The sequence below is a fragment of the Linepithema humile genome, chromosome 5 (assembly GCF_040581485.1).
Source record: "Linepithema humile isolate Giens D197 chromosome 5, Lhum_UNIL_v1.0, whole genome shotgun sequence".
NCBI classification, from domain to species: Eukaryota; Metazoa; Arthropoda; class Insecta; order Hymenoptera; family Formicidae; genus Linepithema; species Linepithema humile.
In genome coordinates this window covers 31,043,548-31,065,036 of record NC_090132.1, presented here as the reverse complement: position 1 = coordinate 31,065,036, position 21,489 = coordinate 31,043,548, and the positions used below count along the sequence as shown (strand labels likewise).

At 41.9% G+C, this 21,489-nt stretch overlaps 1 protein-coding gene across 21 annotated transcripts in view; it reads left to right on the top strand.

Moving 5' to 3' along the window:
* The first annotated feature begins 1,174 nt into the window (after positions 1-1,174).
* The window catches only part of mbl (muscleblind), a 363,403-nt gene continuing 343,088 nt past the window's right edge, over positions 1,175-21,489 (top strand). For 6 of the 21 annotated variants that reach the window (XM_067355299.1, XM_067355302.1, XM_067355305.1 and 3 more), the window contains exons 1-2: positions 1,182-2,464; positions 19,039-21,482. In XM_067355299.1, the coding sequence (XP_067211400.1) occupies positions 21,300-21,482 (183 nt within the window). In that variant the 5' untranslated portion in view covers positions 1,182-2,464; positions 19,039-21,299. Of the gene's footprint in view, positions 2,465-19,038; positions 21,483-21,489 lie in introns of all 21 variants that reach the window. The other 15 variants (XM_067355297.1, XM_067355295.1, XM_067355293.1 and 12 more) reach the window with 7 other exon arrangements.

Here is a 21,489-nt window from a genome sequence, read left to right as displayed (position 1 = left end):
TCTTACCCGCTACGCACCGTGCCATCGGAGTCGCTATAAAGAATTTCCCTCGGATCTCGCTTGATTCTCTCCCTCGCACACATATTCTCTCTCTCTCTCTCTCTCTCTCTCTCTCTGTCTTTTTGCATTCGAACTTTATCACTTTCTTTCTCTCTCTTGCGAACGCGCTGAAACAAGATTACTCCGACATACAGTATGCGCGCAGTAAGTTCTCCTTTGCCGTGTTGGTACCAGCGGAAGAAAGAAGATCGCGCGCGAGACGACGGAGAGAGACGCTGTAAACGACAGTGAGGAAGAAAGAGGAGGTGACTGACTAAACCCCTCCACCCGCGAGCGACGAGCGTGATAGTCAGCAGGCGATGCGCGACCAAATCTAGCCTAACCTCATTGCCGGTTCTCCAGCGAGGCAAGCGAACGAGCGAGCGGGCTGGCAAATAGGCTGGGTCGCCAGGCAGCGAGAACGAGACGAAGACGGAGTTACAGTCATATGGGGAACGATGTGGCGTGGGAGGGACAAGAGGGGAAAACGCGGGCATGCGCTCGTGGTGGTTTATCGAGCTGCGGAGAGGGGTGGTTGGAGAGTGGCGGCGGCCTCGTCGACGTCGCGGTGGCGGCAGCAGCAGCGGCAGCGGCAGTGGTGGCGACGTGGCACCATACGAGCGAGTGAGATGACAGGATTCTCCTAAGCGAGCAGAGGGAGAAGATGAGAAAAAGAGGAAGAGGGGAAATGCACCGTGTAGCGGGAGGATAGGGAAGGAAAAGGACGACACACATCTGATAGGCGCGCGTGAGAGAGGCAGCTCGAACGGGTTGGGACAGAAGGAGAGAGGAAATGCGTAGTAGCGACGGAATAGGGATGGCAAAAGCGGAGTTATCTAATAGATGCAAGCGAGATGATAGGAGTTTGGTGCGGTGAGGAAGAGAGACAGCGCGCTGAAAGGGGAAAGAGATAGAGCGTGTCGTAGGTGGATGGGGGAAGGCGCAGCGGATGATATCCAGTGGGTGTGAGCAAGCGAGAGAGATGCTCTGGCGCGATGGAGAACATCGGAATGTGTCGGAATGACAAGAGAGAACGAGCGAGGTGCATATGTGCGGGTGAGACGCCACGATATCGAGAGCGCGAGCGAGACGGACCGCGAGCTGCCGACGAACATGTCAGGACGGTTTGAGGGAGGAAAGGGGAATACACGCGACTGGCGTTGGAGGGGTTTGCTGGAATTGTAGAAGGGGGAGAGAGAGGGGCGCTGCCGTCGGGCAGTCGCTGTCGCGCCAGGCCCTCGCTAGCGGCTAGCAAGCAAGCAGTAAAGCAGTCGCAATCCCGTCGCCTAACCAGCATCGCTCGCCTTATCTCTTCACCCTCTCTCAAAAATTGCATCGAGGCTTCCGTCAGCTGCATTATAATACACACGTCGCTCCGTTTCCGTTCAAGCGCTGGTTGTATCAACGACGTCGTTGTACCCGCCGTCGCCGACGTACGTCGCCATTGCCGTAGCCACCGCCGCCGCCACCGCCACCACCGCCGCCGCCGCCGCCGTTGCCGCCGCCGCCGCCGCCGCCGCCGCCGCCGTTGTCGCAGCCGCAGCTGCTGCCGCCGCCGCCGCCGCCGTTACTACTGCCGTCGTCATCGTCGCGACACGTAGTACGTCGCCGTCGTCGTCGTCGTCGTCGTTCTCGTCATCTACGTCGTCGTCGCCGTCGTCGTCGTCGCCGTGTTGCTGTAACGTCCAGGTCGCGCGTGTCTCATCATCAGCGGTTTGTACCGGCTTTAAGCTTCGGCGACGTTTGACATTTCCGGATTGTCGGAAACATCGGAAACGCATCGCGCGCGCGGAGGAAAAGCAGAGAAGGAAGAGGCGAAGGAGAGATATAGTGAGAATTACAGAAAAGAAGCAAGGGGAGAGAGAGAGAGAGAGAGAAAGAGAGAAAGCGGTAGCGCGTGTGGAGCTAAAAAACGGAAGAGTCGTGTGATCGGGGAAAGCTGATTATGAGTTGGAACATTACAACGGCAAGTCAGCAACGCACACTCAAGCCGGCTAACGTGTGAGAGAGAGAAAGAGAGAAAGAGAGAGAGAGAAAGAGAGAGAGAAAAAGAGAGCGAGAGAGCGGTCGTTTTATTCATTCGCGATACACTTGCACGGATACCAAACACCGTTGTCCGTGCGCGAATCGTGCCCGCGAAATCATACCGGGATTTTACAGTAAAGTGAGAGCACACGAGTCAGACACAGTTACGGAGCAGTGGTGTTCGACATACTCGCAGAAATTGCGAGATATACATATAAGTGTCCAGTAAAAATTTCCACACTTGGTGTTTTGTTGACAGTGAGAGGAGTACGAAACCGACTTCGAAGAGGAGGCTAACGCACGAGAGAGTTATTCGCTTTCATCGACGATCGGAGCATCCTTGCGTCAAGGTGATCGATATCAAGATCGTGACTGAATCCTTCGCGTGTTCCGGAGCAAGGTAATGCAAGTTCCCTATCTATGATTTACCTACCCATCTACATTTTTCTATGCGTATACGGTGTGCGCGCATGTGTGTGTGTGTGTACGTGAGCGTGTGTGTGCGTGTGCGTGTGTATGTGTGTGTGTGTGTGTGTTTGTCGTGCGCGCGCGCGCGCGCGCGCGTGTGTGTGTGTGTCGCGTGTATTGCGAGATGGATGATGTGGGTGTGACGCGTTACGTATCGTAAATACGCGAGTAGGGCGAATCCGCAGGGCGATCGAGAAATGTCTTGCAATAGGTGACGTTTTCCGCGTGGGCGCTGTGTATATAGTATCGTGGGGTTTTATGTGGATGGTATATATGTGTATATATACGTGTCGCGCGCGTGAAGTGACGTCATTTCATTCGAGAACTGTGCGTTTATATGCCATGATTGTCTTTTCCGACAAATTTTTCGGGAAGCTTTATTACTGTCGTATATCGTTAAAAGTTAGATTAGATGCGTGATAATCGTGATATCTAATAATAAATATTTTGAAAATTACAAAACATGGCTCCGATATAATAAACACGAACATCACATTGAATCACGTTCACTACTAATAAGAAGCCAAGTTTTTTGATACAAGTTACCATCTCATAGTTGTTTAGCTTCGAAGATGGCGCATTACTTTTTATTGTATTGAAAAGTACAGTATTGCGAGAATTTATTATCGGTTTTTTTAGTCGCATTAAAAAAAGATACATTCATCAAGTCAAAAAACTACGCAGATGAAAGAAATGCCGATAATCTAAGTTACCTTGTATATATTTATAATCAAGAGTTACGTAATATTATAACGTTTTAACTTTTAATTGAAGTTATCTAAATTAACTTGAGATTTATTTAACTCTTTCCGATTTTCATATAAATTCATATTCTCCATACGAATACCATATATATTTCATTCGTATTCCATATGTATTTTTGGTACGAAGTTGGATTCCAAACTAAAACCTAAAAGTCAAATGTGAAATGGCAGATCAAACATATATTGCAATTGCTTTTATATACATATCAAATGCATATTTTATCAAGTATAACTTCACCAAAGTTGAATATTGCATGGTGATTTGCATTACTGCATTACTACTCAAAAATGTTATTAGAAGAATACGATCGAGATATTTGCAAATTAATTTGCCTTGTTCAATGTCTAACGATTAAACATGTATTGAAAAATAATCAATGAAGAGAATAAATAGAAAAGAAATAGAATAAAGAGAAAATATGAAAGAAAACGTGATTTAAGAACAGACTAACGCAGTGTACTTTGCATCTAAAGTTATAGTATATATAATAAGCTTGAAATGCGTTTATGCAACATGAAATACAACAAATTTAAATATGCCGCGAATGCTAAAAGAACGGACAATCACTGTCTGAAGCCGGTCTGAAGTTGGTCAGACTGCGCGCGAGATCAGTCGAGAAACCGGAGCATAGCCACTTCAATTTTCGTCATCGTTCACCAGTGCTTATCTTTATCGCGTCCGTCAGAATTATCGCGTAACGACGCGATAGCCGCGTTTCGAAACGTAGATTACGTTCGTCGTGTTCATTTTTCATTCGTTCTCGCGTGATATTATTGCGCTTCATTTGTTCATTGTTCGTGATCGTGCCGAAATACACGTAACCTCAATCCTCGCATCCCTATATGAAAATTACGGATTCCGTGGATTTGTTTATCGGATCGTATGTATACGCGCGTGTATACGTGTTTGGTACTTGGAAATATTTATAGTGTATTGGTGATATCGCGCGATTGCGAAGTCTGATAAGGAATTGCGTGACGCGGCCTATCTGAAGATACGAAAGCGAAGGCTTCGCTGCGTGAAATTGTGAAGATCGACCATGTGTTAAGTCGCAGTTGGAAACGACAGTCGGCTAAAGTATGTATGCGTCTTCGTTATTGTGTTGCTTGTGCTTCGAAGGTTTCCGTAACCTCTCTTACTGAGAGATTTGATGTTTGTTCATTAACTACACTTTTCCGCGTTTTTTTACATCTCTTTTTTACACTTTCTACATTTAACAATGCATACTCATACTTCACGATGTGAGAACGACAAAAAAAAGATAGGCACTGAAAGCTAACGAGAACAGAATTACTATTGAAACAATTGCCTCGCGATTAAATATATTTTGTTGAATAAAATATGGACTTTTTTCATAAAGCTCAATAAGTTTCAACATGCTATTTCTTCAGAATATTTTTTATTTTATTAGAATTTAACTTATTGCATCATTAATTGTAAGATGTATTTTTTCGTGCTAATGAGTCGTGAAGATAAACAATATAATTCTTTATCTCTGTCTAAATTAACTGTCCTCAATGAATCACTGCAGAACGATTTGCGATATATTCTACGCAGTGAATCATTAGTACGATTACATTGCACGATATTAATTTACGAGATTTATCAATAACACGTAAACATAATTTATTTTCTCATTTACATTTAATTGTCCGCTAATTCGCCAATTGGCTAAAATGGATTTTGAGATTGGATGTATTTAAAACAAATTTCACTTAAACATTATATGTATGTGAATTTCCGTAAATGAGTGTATATTTTTGTCTAATCGAAGGCACGACGACAAGTCAAAATTACAAAGAACGCGATATTCAGGTCCATTCGTTCATTTGAACTCGGGGATTCGAGTTCGTTTTACGGCTCCGATTCGACGAGCCGTGCGCGATATTTACACCATATGCGCGCACGTTTACATCACGTACCGTGTTGGTGTTCCCGATCGGATCGAGTTTCTCCCGTATAGCTGGCCGCGCCGTGTATTTTTTCTACGTGACGTAATGCGGGGATAATTTTCATACCGAGGTGGGAGAGAGGGCGGGTGGAGGAGGAAGAGATGCGAATACAGGTAGTCGTACGTAAATGCGTCGCTCGCTCGCTCGCTCGGTGGTGACCGCGCATCCACGCACAAACGCGTCAAATTACAGTACCTTCCAATAGGCGTGTTCCACTGACATTCCGACCTTGCCGTCTTTTATCCTATTGAGGTCTTTCACGTTTCTTCCCTGCCGCGCGGAGGGACCCTTTTTCTAGCGCCGGCGTTTAGTTGGCGGTTTGCACGTGTTTACAGTACCGGTAGGAAATCGCACCTACCTACCGAAGGTTCGACGCCCAAAGGTCTTTACAACGAAACCCGTGTAATCGATACGTTTTTCACAATGAGACTTAGGAGAATTTACTAGGATGTTTGACCACAGGCGTGACAGATATGGCAGAAACCCATAATGATGTGACAAAGTTGTTATGTTGATTGACAGACGATAACTACTTTAGATTTTAAAGGCGTTTATGACCAGCTGAGAAGAAAAGTCGCTTATACCTAAAATTTCAAGTTTTATTTTGATGATTCTATCTCTTAATAAAATCTTTACTTTTAAATAAGACTATTTCCAATTTGACCTTTAATTTATATATATATATATATATATATATATATATATATATATATATATACACATATATATTTGTTTATTTATTTATGAGAAGATACAAAGGTTGAAAGATAATTTCTGCCTCAATTTCTATAGATTACAAATAAATAATTTTTCTAAAAAATTTACAGTATGTATTATTACGTATTATATATATGTATTGTGTATATATATATATATATATATATATATTTTTTTTTTTAATATAATAATTATTACAGAAACATTTTGTTTATATAATATATAAAATGCTTTTTTCTTTTTTTACTTTGTACTAAAGTTTTCAATATCGAATTAATTATTTGTATTAGAAATGTACAAGTACAATACATTCCTTTTGTTAATTTTAATTTATTGAAAGTTTAACTGGTGAAAATAAATCTGAAATAATTTTTTTATTATTTTTAACTACAGTTTTTTATTATTTGACATTTCAAAACGTCGGAAAATAATATAGTTGAAAAAAGTGAAACCGACAATATTTTTTAAAAAGATTGAGTTGCACACGACACTGAAATGAATAATTTAAATTATAATTATAGCTGCTGTAATTAAATGAGCACGTCATAAACGTTTAATTTGTTACACATTCCTTTTATATTCATTCACATCCGTGGCTTTAATTTCCCACCTCTCATTCGAGCATTCTCAATGTGCGCTATGTAGAGGTAGTTGCGCACCGGAAGTTTACGTCAGCCGGGAACTACAGTGAATCCCACGTAACAATCTGACACGTGTACTCGCGTTTACAACTCGTTCTTCCGAGATTCGATCAAAGGTCGCAGAATGTAATTTCATAATGCGTCTCGCCGAATTCGCGCTTCAGTCGAAATTTACGGGTTACAACGCTCATTACAACGCCCATAGCTACACCGCGAATTAGTAAATGCTCTTGTGCACATATTTCTTTTTCATGGCATCATCATGAAGAATTATCCCGTGACATCATCGTCGGCGATCGTGTAGATGTGTATAGAAGATTAGAGGCGCGGAAGTCGCGTATTTTATGACGCAACACATCCGAAACTATTTCAAGCAAAATGTCCACAGCTTCGAGATTTATGTGATCTTTTGGTTTTTGGTTGATAATTCTTGATGGGTTTTAAGTTTTATTTAATATAAATTAATACATTGTTAATAATAACTCATATGCCCATAAAAGTTGAATACAAATGTAAATTCTACTTGAAGAGATTAACATATTCAACTATAAAACATTATAAAAGATATTATAGCAACGTGTTAACTCACTCTATATAATAAATAACTGATGCGCTTCTAATTACATCATTTTGGAGTAGCGTAATCGCGTCAATTTGGTTCGACACAGTGAACTTATCGGCGGTCACGCGGATCGATAATTCGAAAAGGACGCATCCAGCCTGCGGGTTCTCCACTACTTCCGCCAGCGACTCCCGTTCTAAAGGAGTATTCGACCGATTGATCAATTTTGGAAGATAGATGGTGAAAGAAATATGTGCATAAAAACGCGGGGTACATTTTAAAATGTAGAAATGATTAATATAAATGCATTTTTCAATGGGAAGTGCCTGAAAGGTGGGGAAATACAAAAGGGTGACGCGATATACTCGAGGGTGGCGACGTAATTCGAGGGTCGTGCGCGTAACGTTGAGCAGCGCGAGTTGTCGCGCCTGTGAGTGCACAAAGCAACAACGAGGCAAAGCGACGACGATGTTAGCAGGGCGAGTAAACGCGCGAGTACAAAGTACCACCTTCGCGGCATCTGAACCATAAACTTGATATTCGATATAAGATACGGTTTTGCACTATCTAGCTCTACTATTTCTGTTAAAATATATATGCATATTTTTAAATTCTCTAACAATTTACGCAAATTAGATATATTTCTATACCTGTTGCAGGTATTGTTATAATTGCTGTTTCATAAACAGTGTATTCTTATAAAATTAGAAATATACGTTTTAAAATTTTTTCATATTTTAAATTTTTTATCATATATTATTTCTATTTTTTAATATAATAAAATTTTGAAGTTGTATGTCCAAAGTTTTGAATTAAGATCGATATCGATTACCGCATTACATAAACTTAATATTAAAAGAAATTAACGTAAAAGTATAATCAAGAAAGTTTCTAATTTAATGATTCAATGATATATGAAATAATTAACAGGTACAAAAATATATATATATATATATATGGGTGTTTAAAATTATGGTTCAGATCAATATGAGCGTATTAAATATTATCTTTCGGTTCATCAATATTACATAATATTGCAACAAAAGTATTGCTATCAAGAGAAATTAGTATCGGAATCGAAACAAGATATTGCCTGTATCATTGAATAGTGTTTAATAGTATCGATACGAAAAATTTTAAGCATCTTTAGATACATACGTGTTGGTATTGGGGTGTGCCTCGTTTTAATTTTAGTCCCATGACAAGCTGCGCTCTCGCGCAAGGAAGAAGCGGGTGGCGTTGACCTGCCGGCGTAACCTACAAATATTTCTCTCCTCTGCCTCTGCTCTGCCTCCCTCCTTTCCCGGTTTACCCTCCCTCTTTTCCTCGGTCCTTTCTCTTTCTCGCTCACCTCGGGCGATACATCAACGTAAATCCACGGGCGTTCTCGCGTTCCCCTTTTTTGGATGCTCGAACGAGCTCGTAGTCTCGCTTGTAACTTCTCCCTTCCCTTACTCCACTCTTCCTCTTTTCTTTTCGCCTCTGTCTGTCCCTCTTCTTGTAGTGTCCTGTTAAACTTCCCTTCTTCGCGATCTATGCCCGATTGGGGGGAGTTTATAGTCGATATGAATCCAGCGTGTAACGTAGTGTCGTAATGCGAGGGCATTATTTGACTGTTAATCCGTCCGGTATATTCGACGATTGCATATCACGGCTTACCTCGGGCTCGATCACGCAATCAAATCTCAGTTTTCCGCTGAAAATAAAAGTATATTTGTGTGTAAAATTTTCACTTTTTTCTGCTACGTAAAAAATTATATAATCGATCTTTAGAGTCGCGCTCCGTTGTAGAATGATATAAATCGTTAGGAAATTTATTCTATTGTGATTGAGATGATAATTCAATTGCTAATGAAGCTGCTAATAATAGAATAAAAAAAGAAAAAGATCTTACAATTACAAATAATTAAGGAAGCATTTAAACTCGGTGCGATTTAAGTAATATGACAAATAATGAAACAATAGATACTTTTGTTGCCTACCTATCTAAATTATTTATATAAATTGTAATTCACTAATATCTTGTATGTAAACGATAGCTGTTTATACGTAGATTCACTTGTTGCAATGTGGTTGGGATATGAAATGATCTATTAATGACTAATGTAAGCACAACAACGAACGTAGTGAAAAGTCATTCATAGACTGTTTTTTAAAATACTTAATATATCTATCAAAGCAATGGATTTACCGATGAATAGTTTTAGTCTCAATCTCTTTCTCTCTCTCTCTCTCTCTCTCTCTCTCTCTCTCTCTCTCTCTCTCTCTCTCTCTCTGCATTAATTTTTTGGAGCAACTTTCGATAACGATCGCATTTTTTCGATTCACGGTTTGGTTGCGTCGTAATGACCGCGTTTTCGCGCCAATTTATGCGGCCCGATAGCACGTTCGTCAACGCAGAATTCGATCCCGCGGGAACGATAAATATTCAAGGGCATGGCCCTTCTCTCCGCGTCCTGTTCTGAAGAATTCCATGGGCGCGCAACCAGGGGGCAGAGAGGGGAGAGAGAGAGAGAGAGAGAGAGAGAGAAAATGTATGTGTGCGTGTGTGTGTGCGTGGCGTGGCGTGACACACGCGCGTAGCGCGGCCAACTTGCCGACAATGAGTCGGAATGAATGATTTGCAAGCGTTGAAATGCATGAACGAGCAGCCAGAGCGCAACGTCCGATTGGATGGCAGACACCCCCGTCACACTCGCAATCGCGCACTCTCGCGAATTTATGGCTTCAAAGCGGCCCGATGCATCCACCGCGCCACGTCAAATTGCTTTTGAGCGGTTTTTTAACCCCACGCTCTCTCACACGCGACCAATTTTACGTTCTAATTGCACTTCATCCACACGTCTGTGCGTTTGCCGAAGAAATTTAGCTATCTGATCATTTTTCCAAAAATTTTCGAGTGTCTTCTATACAAGCAAAGGATAATAACGGATATTTCAAGGAGTAAATATATATATATTTTTTTTTTTTTTTCTATCAAATGCTGTTGATATTTTATCATTGATATTAGATATTGATATCTCGAAGGTAGTTATGAATGGAAAATATGAATAAGAAATAAATCCAGAATACTTTGTATATTTTTATAGTATGTATTAAATATTTGTATAAATTTCTGTTAATTTATTTAATCATAAATTTTTTATTTTATTTGTAAATTGATTCTTTTTCTATTTTTATTAACTTTGTGATTGGTTGTATTATTGAATTCTTAAACAATGCTATTGAGCTTTATACGGAATTATAACAACCTCGCTATACATACGTATCTATCATTATTGAAGAGAAAAATTATATTTCTAGTTGAAATGTCAAGTACATATATCTACATATATATTTAGAAAGCAAAACTTCCATCTATTATTCTCGGTGTGTTCCGTTTAGTTCTAATAAACGAAATTTTATTATATTCCAGTAATCCGCATTATTAAAGCGAGACAGGGGTAACTTTCCAACGGGATGTACACGTTATTTTTTAATGCGAGTGCTCGCAGATAATATCGCAGTGTACCGTTTTTGATCTCATGCGGGCGCGCTTTTAGCCCGAAAACGCCGCACGTGGAAACTCGTTGGAACGAAAAATATTCTCCGTATAATTGCACGCAACCATTTGCGTGCGACTGGAGCTACAGGCACGTAGCAACGAGCTTGTTGAAAATAATACTGACGACACGGCGCGATGCGCGATGTGCGATGTGCGATGTGCGATGTTGCATCTAATGTATATGAAAATTAGCGGCTCAGTGCCGAATATTTTTCTTCTTGATTCTGCTTCTCCACGCGCAATTTGAATTTTTTTTTAACGGCAACCAAGCCGGCTTCTTGTTTGGAGCTATAATATTTGCACTCTCCTAAGATTAGAACGTATGAGTATGCACGTGTCGCCCAAAGTTCAGTTTATCGTTATACTAAAATAACTTCGATATTTGTTTGGTGAATTAATATTGCTTATAAACAATGCACGCCACTATCATGCAACGTTTTTTACGGGTTTTTTCTTTCTTTTTTTTCTTTTCTTTGCATAAAATATCGTAAGGAGAAATTTTTTAATGAATATAAGTTTAACTTTTTTAAGAAAGATGGAATCAAAGAATAATTTATAAGTTGTGTCGACAATTTTTGGCGAATCGAAGATTTCAGTGGTATTAACGCAAAGTGATTTTGATTTCAACAAGAAAATAATATTGGGAACAAAATAATCTGTCGAGAATAATCTGTCTTCAAATATACACATAATTTAAAATAATGAGAATTATCAAGATATCAAATGCTGCCGGTTTCCGTTAAGAGTAGACTAATTTTCAGTTTGTGTTGAAAACTTTATTTTTATTAAATAGCTTATATTGCGTTATTTCTATTTCCCATGTTATTTAGAATTTCGATAATGATGTCGCGTATGAAATTTTATTGGATTAGAGTTAAAACGTTTGAACCTCGAAGCAGTGGCCGGGTGTGCAATGATAATTTCTTGCCCGGCGGATATTTCGTGAAATATGTTCTCTCCCACCATGGAATCGCAGCAGATGCGGCAACTTGTTAGTTCAGAGGCACTTAAATGTCGAAAGTGTGAATGTAAAATCGAGCGTCATGCATAGGTGTACAGTTGCACCACACCGGCAACGTGCCGCACTCGAACGGATGCATGCCGCAGCAAATCGGCGATCGATATCTCCATTGTTTTCCATTCGGTTGATAATGCTTTAGCTTTATGCGTATGGTGCTTTCGCTGAACGGCGCAGACTTCCTCATTGTCCGCCTTTGCCGAAGATAAAATCAGACCTTGTGAGACGTACTTTTATGTCTTCTGTGCTGTGATTTTCCTCACTTAATAGTAAGTTAGAAAAACGCGTGTCGCGCACATTAAAGAATTCTCCGCATGAATTATCTCATCGACTCACTCGCGAATGTAAATGTGGAAACGCAAATAACACGGTCTTGCTCACACGTAATACCCTCCGCGCTATTAAGTTGCTCGCTTTTCAGCGAAACATAACTGCAACGCTGCAGTGCATATAATGCAGCTTACGTTGGCATAAATTTGAACCGTTTAATTCTTCGTTTGTTTCGTTCGCCGGCTCGCATGATTTTCTTGCCACCCGTCCATGTTTATACTAATGAACGTTTGAAAAAAACCAAGTCATTTAATAACCGAAACGTTGAGCTTGAAATTGTAAAATGTTAAACGCAAATTGCATAGATTATTTTGATTAATTATTATAACTTCGGTCGGACGATTTTCCATACAATTTTCTAGGTCAGAGGTTTATTTAGGAAATATCCTACTTTTAGCGAATCAAGTTTCGATTATAGATTCTATGACGAATTTGGAATCGGTTTTTCATGTTATTATATATTCATTCATTAGAATGAATGAATATATAATAGCGGGTCATTAGTCGCATTAGTGTCTCTATTTTCATCATGACGCAGCTTTGCAACTAATCAATTAAAAAGATCTCGGTTTCATTCAATGTTTCAGAGAATATCAAAAACAAAATTCGTCAGTTCTTTTTTCTGAAAAAATTCTTGAAACGCTGATTATACGGCACGCGACTCCGAAATTGCGTCTAATTGCGTTTGCGATGAAATGGCGATTCGCGTAATTCAAAGCCGGACGGACGTGCTTGTTGCAAAACAAATTGCATCTTGCGAGCTCGCGCAGCCAGTCGGTTATTATCCAGGCGCGATACAGCAGCCGAATGTCAATTACTTCTTGCGTTTGCGCGCTACTTTATTCGGCCGGTTAACTTCCTTAATGAACGAATTTCGGCTGGTGCGTTTTGGCTGGGCGGGAGCGGCGTGCTTCCGGTCTTTCTCTGCAAGTTTCCTCGGAAGTTTGCTAACGTAGAAGAATGCAAGGAAACGGGTTTCTCTATTCGCGTGTGCAAGAAGGGGATGTTGTTCGCTCTTCCTTTGCATATTCCCTTCCTGGTATTCTCTATATATTGTATATGAAAGAACATACATGTAAAAAGCCTTGAGCGGAAAATAGTGCATCGGTGCATACGAATTTGTATCGGCGACGCGTTCGGTAGTGCACACAGCGAGCGAGCGCGTCTCATTTTTATGACGACGTTCCTGCATGAATTCTAAACCCCTTCAAAAAGATCCACTTACTACCATACGCGGCATTGTGTTTGCTTAGATCTTCGTTGTTTCGCGGAAGACTCTCAGGAACCTCTTTCGTTGGATATTTTCTACTCTGTCCTATTTTAAAGTAAACTGCCGATCGAAGGACGTAGCCGGACAAAGAATGACAAAAATAATTTAGTTTCTAATTTGGTTTCCATTATCTTACTTAATGATTTATTCAACATCTTGCTTGATAAATATTTATCTTGTAATATTTTTGACTAAACATATTTAAAATTAAAACCAAATGTTTGCTTGTGTGGGTGTAACTTAATTTTTTATTACAGAATATTTGAATTTTGCAATTGTGATTATTAGAAACTGATATGATTGTGATAATTGGATATGGGAAGTGTTCTTTTTCTCGACTCTCTGCCGTATATTTCCGATTAAAATTCATTCCAAACGATGAAGCAATTAATTTTTAATTCGAACATCTCAGAGATTTTATGAGCTTTTTGGGAAATGGAAAAGACAGTTAGATTTCAGTTAGAAACTTATGTGGGTGTAATTTACGCGGTACTTATTAGGATCGCATTAAGGACGCGAATGGAGTGCAGCTTGTATCCGCAGGCATGAGAAAGAAATACGATAATATCGAAAACGTAGTTTGCTTCTTCGGTACATACCCAAAATCCTTTTAGCTAATTTAATCGGACCTAATTCCATTACACAGCCGGCAGCAACCCTTAAGCCCGGTTGTACCCATTGTTTCATTCCGTTAATTTCGCTCTTCTTTTTGCTTTACTCTCGGTCTCGCGCACAAAGGGAAATCTATTGAATGAGCGAGCGTGCTCATGCACACACGGTTATCTGCGTGCAGAACTGCACGTGCCCGCTCGTATGGTCTGGGTAATCAGGCGCAATCTATTGGAAATGTTAAAAATCATTTTTTCTGCCTCACCGCTCTTCTCCTCTTCTCTTTCTCTCTTATCTCTCTGTGTGCTTCTCTATTTACGTAACTTTCTCTCTCGTTTCCGTGTGTCCGCTCATCCTCTGTCGATCGAATCGCTGGTTCTCTGTTGGCGGCGTCGCTCGGCGTCGATGGATTTGTCCAGTCGACCACAATCACGTATCCAACCGATGCATTATAATGGCGATGTTATAAATGGACTGCCCGACAAATAAAAGCTCGCAATGCGAAAACCGCATCTCTGGCTAATATCCGCTATATCGCTATTTTGAAATCCGCACAAGATCTATTTCGCTTTTATTATATATTTTGAGTTTTGTGTAAAACGTTGCGCGTATAAATAAAAATAACATACACGAGTGTATACCCAAAATTGAATTAAATTCCGTAATGATAGAGGAATTTACTTTCGGTATATTTTAATTTCCGAACATAGCTATTTAATATTGAAAACTAAAGCATACTTTTGATGAATTGAGTGTTAATAATTTATATTTTATTTTTTAATTAATTTTTATTACTTATTATTTTACATTTTACATTTTTTAGAGTTAATTTTTAGTAAATATATTATTAGAGAATTTTGATTACAAAAATTAAATGAAATTTTAAAACTTGTAAAACTGCAACACACAGGCATTAAACTAATCTTAATTGGCGTAGAAAAATTTTTAAGATGCGTGCATAAGTGCATAAACGTGTTCCATCTTAATTACAAGATTAAGAGTAAGTGAGAGAGAGAGAGTGAGAGAGTGAGAGAGAGAGAGAGAGAGAGAGAGAGAGAGAGAGAGAGAGAGAGAGAGAGAGAGAGAGAGAGAGAGAGAGAGAGAGAGAGAGAGAGAGAGAGAGAGAGAGAGAGAGAGAGAGAGAGAGAGAGAGAGAGAGAGAGAGAGAGAGAGAGAGAGAGAGAGAGAGAGAGAGAGAGAGAGAGAGAGAGAGAGAGAGAGAGAGAGAGAGAGAGAGAGAGAGAGAGAGAGAGAGAGAGAGAGAGAGAGAGAGAGAGAGAGAGAGAGAGAGAGAGAGAGAGAGAGAGAGAGAGAGAGAGAGAGAGAGAGAGAGAGAGAGAGAGAGAGAGAGAGAGAGAGAGAGAGAGAGAGAGAGAGAGAGAGAGAGAGAGAGAGAGAGAGAGAGAGAGAGAGAGAGAGAGAGAGAGAGAGAGAGAGAGAGAGAGAGAGAGAGAGAGAGAGAGAGAGAGAGAGAGAGAGAGAGAGAGAGAGAGAGAGAGAGAGAGAGAGAGAGAGAGAGAGAGAGAGAGAGAGAGAGAGAGAGAGAGAGAGAGAGAGAGAGAGAGAGAGAGAGAGAGAGAGAGAGAGAGAGAGAGAGAGAGAGAGAGAGAGAGAGAGAGAGAGAGAGAGAGAGAGAGAGAGAGAGAGAGAGAGAGAGAGAGAGAGAGAGAGAGAGAGAGAGAGAGAGAGAGAGAGAGAGAGAGAGAGAGAGAGAGAGAGAGAGAGAGAGAGAGAGAGAGAAATATTTGTTATTTGGAATCCTCGATATTTTAATTCGATTTTGCGTTATGCAAAAGATTCGCCCTTACTGTAACTTTTAATGACATTTGGGATTAATCGGAGTGTCTAGTGTTCTACGGTATAATTTAATACTGACCAAGTGTCGATCCATTGCTATCGAATACGCCGTAATGTAAGCGTACACATGTCGCGCGCGTCGTGTCCGTCGGTCGGGGGTATGGCAAAAAAAGGGGTTAATCAGAGATTCAGTCGTTTAGCATTTGCCAGATTCGGTTCAGACGATGAGAACAACCTTTGAAGGGTGCGAGAAGCTCGCGGCGACAGCGACGAGGTCGAAACGTCTGTGTGAGATATTGATTCGGTCGGCCCTCTTTCCTGCGGTAGTCACGTGAAAGAAGTGGACGAAGCTCGAAGCCGCATTCGTGCACGTATATCGATTCAACCGGCGGAACGAGAGAATGAGACGAGAAAGAGTGAGAGAGCGAGAGAGGGAGATAAAGTGTGGAGCTCTCGTGCACGCGAGTCACGAGAGAAAGAGAAAGATCTGTACGTTAGCCGTGTCTGTCTGCTGTTCAACTCCTCCTTGCGCGTAATAATTATTAATAAAGCCGACTGACTCGTTTTTCCCGATCAAAGTTTTACGTCGGTGCCGCCGCGGTATCAACGATTCGTTCCAGATCAACAGCGCACGCGATCTGATTCAGCTGCATGCGGAATCATATTAGCCCTGAACGATATATTTTTTATCACGACCAAGTGACATTTTTGTCGGAGTAATTTAACTTTGCGATGCGCTAATATTTAGTAATACATATACATTATAACATAATTTGAAATGTCATATCTCTGGTATGCATTTACAAATCAATATAAATGTATCTTTAAAATCTGATATTGGGAAACATTTAGGAATATTAAATATTACTCTAATATTAATACATACACATTATATACATATAACAGTTAATATAATTGATATTTAATAGTGATATTTCAATATTTGGTTTTGTGAAACGTATCAATTTTTATAATCCTAAAACATTTGTTGTTTTACTGTTTTATACACGATATAATCACATATTTCCTTGAGGCATTCAAATGGAATAAGAATCTATTGTAAAATAATTATAAAAAATATATATCAATATACGAATGAAAATATGATATGCGTTTAATAGTGCAATGCAATTACGAATATAACTCGGGGTTAATAAAGGTTGTCAGCAAATGAAAATTGAAATATTTCAGACGAACTGTAGCAACGAACAAAGAAACAAAATAGATTCAATAGGTTCATAAAACTAAAAAAAAAAAAAAGGATTTCTGTTTGCTTGGATAAAGGTTAAAGCTGAATTGACATATTTCCTTTATGTGGCAATTTATCATGTATTTCACATGCGATGTAAGCTTATTCGTCATATTTTTCCAGATGTGCTTTCTAGATCTAAAGTTGTTGATTCTAACAACTGTTGATTCTATTGAAATTTATCGGATTTATCGGACTCGCGCACTTATTCGGGTATCAATACATATGTTCGGACTGTTATTGGATAGACAACTTGAAAGTTACGAAATATCTTGAAATGCAGCAATATTGGAGCCACGCGGAAACCGTTTTCATCTTGTTATTTGTTTTCTAACTGGCGTAAATATACTTGAAGATGTATAATGCTTAAATTATTGTGTCGAGCAACATTTTTGTAATTTAATGTATTCGAGTTTTTGTCGGATGCTGTTTTATTCAGTTTTCTTTAAAATAACGAGGAGGACGTTACTTTAAAGCGTATTCTTGCGAAATTTTTTCTGTGATGAATTCAATTTTAAATTAATTAAAGAATCTATCCTTAAAATTTATTGTTTAATATTAGTTTTGAAAATTAATAGTTAACCAGATTCTACAAATGATTGATTGAATGAATGAATAATTGATTTGGATAAAATAATTTTGTCAAAAATGAATTTCAAAACCATTGCACAAGGTGTATCTGCAAAAGATGATACTGTAAACACACATAGTTAATTCCTGAGTCACGTCTCTAAGCACATGACATTACGTTTGATATCTGGTGACGATGAAACTTTACGGAGTCTTCGCGTAGCGTTATTTAAGCGATTCTCGGACGTGCGAATCCCGGCGAAAACAAACGATCACACTCGAAACGTTTCTCTTTGCCAATGCAGCGCGGTCGCTCATCGGTGTGTGCGTGCCGGACACACTCACACACACACGCGCGCGCGTCGCCGTAACTTGCGCTAGGTAACATGAGAAACGGCGACTCGAGCCCGCTTTTCGTAAGCGGCTTACTAGCGCGACGGAAAATTGTACTACAGTTCTGCCCGCGCGCGCGTGCCTTTTTCTTCGCCTTAACTGTCTCTACGTTGTCGTACATAAAATGCACGACCGCGTCTACTCCCGCGTCTACTCCCGCGTCCCCCGTTTCCCTCTTCATCTACGAAACGCTCCGCGCCCCGGTGTTTATGCTGCACGTAAGCAAACATAGTTTTTCTTCGGCTAATGTACGTGAGAGATCGCGAAGAGTTATGGGGCGCGATGAGTTTTCACGGTTCAAAATTATTAAATTATACGGCATTTCATTCTCCGGTATGCGATACTAATCGTCGGTTAGGGTTGCCCAATATTGCTTTGATATTGCATATCCATATTGCATATTTCAGCTAAATCAATTAACTGGATTAAATTAAACTGTTCGAATTATAAGATAAAGTGAAAAATAAAACGATTCATAATCTCTTCGGTATTGCAAGTTACAAGTTGTATTTGCAAAGTCGCCAAGATTTCAATGTTTTTGCTGACTTGTAGACAAGCTTTGAATCTAATACTTCTTTTGTAATGGACACTGGTTTCTCTCTCGCGAATCGCGAATGTTGCAGAAAGTATGCTTTGAATCTGTACTCAGACTCGGCAGTTCTGCGCGCGCGATCCGCGTTGAAGCTCTGTGTGTGTGTGTGTGTGTGTGTGTGTGTGTGTGTGTGTGTGTGTGTGTGTGTGTGTGTGTGTGTGTGTGTGTGTGTGTGTGTGTGTGTGTGTATGAGATTGTGTATTGATGAGAGAGGAGTCGCTGCGCCGATCCGTCGATATTTTTGGCGGATTCAAATCGCAATGTGTCCGCAATCTCGACACTGATAACGTTTGTCGTTTGCTCGAGCGTGCATGTGCATTGCGTAGACCTGCGCTTTTCCGACTCTATCTGTCTGTCTGTTCGCGGCTTGCGCTTAACTCTTCCCCTGCCCTGCCCCGCCGCTCCTCATCCCCAACCGGCCAGAAGCCCGAAACAGAAAGCATTTTAAGCCTTTGCATCCGCAGTAACGCGAGTTTTCGCTTTTGGTATGTTTCCAGAACAGCAGGAACCGGAGTTCGACCGCGCGGGAGGAGCCAGCAGCACACCGAATAAATGACGTAAATCCGAGGAACGGAAGCGCAACGTCACTCGCTAACTCGCAATCCTCTCCTTCCCCCGGCCCCCCCCGTCCTGCCCTATCTCCCCCCCCTCCCCCCGGAAACCCCTCCTCTTTCTGTCTCGCCATTTCCGCGCCTTCTCCTCTCTGCCACCCTTGGAACCCCCCCTCTTCTATTCGGGTCCGACCCCGACACGACCCGACGCCCAGACGCGACCCGGCTGCCGGACCTTTGCTCTCTCTTGTCGCCTCTACGCCCGCTTTGTCGCCCGCCGTCTTCACGTGCTTACAACACCACTCTCTTACCGCCCCTGTACGCCGACGTCTCCACGTTACCACTCTCTTCGCACGCTTCTTCTTCAGCGTCCACATCCGTCGCCTCCTCCTCTTCCAGTGTCCTATCTTCGGAATTCTGAAATAACCGACTCGCGCGCCACCGTTCCTCCCGATCCCGGCAGGACGGCGCGTAAGGGTTTCCTCCACCTTTCCACGCACGGAACGGCCCTTCGTTCTCCCCCCACCTTCTTCTCTTACTTCATCAGAAGCATCGGCGTGGTGAACACGGTCCTGCACCAGCTCCTCCGCTGTACGAGTACCACCACCGTCCCGCTCCTTCCAGTAGACTCGCCACCGCGAGACACACGCGTTGGTTTGAAACCGGCTTGAAGGACGACCGGCTTTTCGAGACACGCATACGTAGGCAAACACATATACACACACGCGCGCGCCCATACACTCTCAGCGGCGACCAACTGCAGCCTGTGTGTATAAAAGAAGAGAGATACTCGTACAAAAGCCCTAGAGAGCACACTCCTTCTGGTCGACGTTTAGCTTCGAAGGCTTTCAAGCTTTGCTCGACTACTACCACTACTACAGCCCCGACTACAGCTTCTCGAGTGTGGCGCGTTGTAAGATCGACAGAGGACAAAGGAAGTAAAGTAAACGAGGAGTCGATAGATGAGATTGACAACCTTTGCCATCGCCTTATCACGGAGCCAGAAGTAGCGGCCATCTCGCCATCTCGCCTAAACCGATCGGGGCCGTCCGAGCCTAATCGCTGTCGATATATAGCTTTACCTCTTCGCTTTTTCTCCGGTGAGAGATATCTCTCCATCCTATTCCCCGCCTGTGTACATCCGCTTTCACACCTCGAAAATAATCGAGCAGGAAACGCGTGTGCCATCGTGTGCTCCTTTATACACGGCCTACGAGAGCAAAGAATCTCGCAAAATCGCTAAACATCGACGACGACGCCTAATAAGCTCGCCGCACTCCTTTGATTAATTCGCCGCGACACGAAATCGATATCGGGCGAGGGAGAGTGAGAGAGAGAGTAGCGATAAGCCACGCTCGAAATAGCCAACACCACTGATAAACGCGAATCTCTGCGCGACAACGATTTGCCGATATAACGTGCAACAACAACGACGACAGTATTCAAGCGCGTTTTCAAAGTGACGAAGATCGCGCGACGCGGTGAGTTTTCACACGGAAGATCTACGCACAGCAAGACAGCCGCGGGTCGCTAGACGCGTTCATGGGATGTTAAGATCATCACATCGCGCTGGAACGGAAGATCTTCTGTCGTAAGGTATACAGTCTAAAGTAAAGTTATACGCGACTCCGAGGCAACACGCGGGATTTCGTGTGTGTTGAGTGCGAGTAGTAGGAGAAGGTGAGAAAGAGAGAGAGAGAGAGAGAGAGAGAGAGAGAGAGAGAGAGAGAGAGAGAGAGAGAGAGAGAGAGAGAGAGAGAGAGAGAGAGAGAGAGAGAGAGAGAAGGAGGGGGAGAGAGAGCGCGAGAGAAGGAGGGAGAGAGAGAAGGGGGAGAGGTTGAAAGAATAAGAGAGGGGTGAACGAGTCTGTATGTGTGCATGCGTGTGAGAGCGAGTGGTGAGAGAAGCTGACGGACGAGGCGAAAGTGGTGGTACACAAGGGTTCAGTGCTGGACGTCGCGAAATCCCGCGAACAAGTGCCGACGAGCTCGTGTCGCGAAGTGATCGTACTGCCGTACAAACCGAAACGTGTGTATCCTTGATCAGTAAGATCAGTCAACGCGAGTGCACGTAACCGGGGAAGAAGGAGCCGAGGAACAGTTTAGAAAGGAAGGAGAGGAACATTGGTGGTGAAATCGGTGATAGAGACTACTCTCTCACGGTAGAGGCCAGCGAACGCGGATTTTCAGTCTTCCAGGAGTGGAAGAATGGCAATGGCAATGAGTAGCCTACTAAACGGCAAGGACTCGCGGTGGCTGCAACTGGAGGTTTGCAGGGAGTTCCAGCGCAACAAGTGCACCAGGCCCGACACAGAGTGCAAGTTCGCCCATCCGCCAGCTAACGTCGAGGTGCAGAACGGACGGGTCACCGCCTGCTACGACAGTATCAAGGTAACGA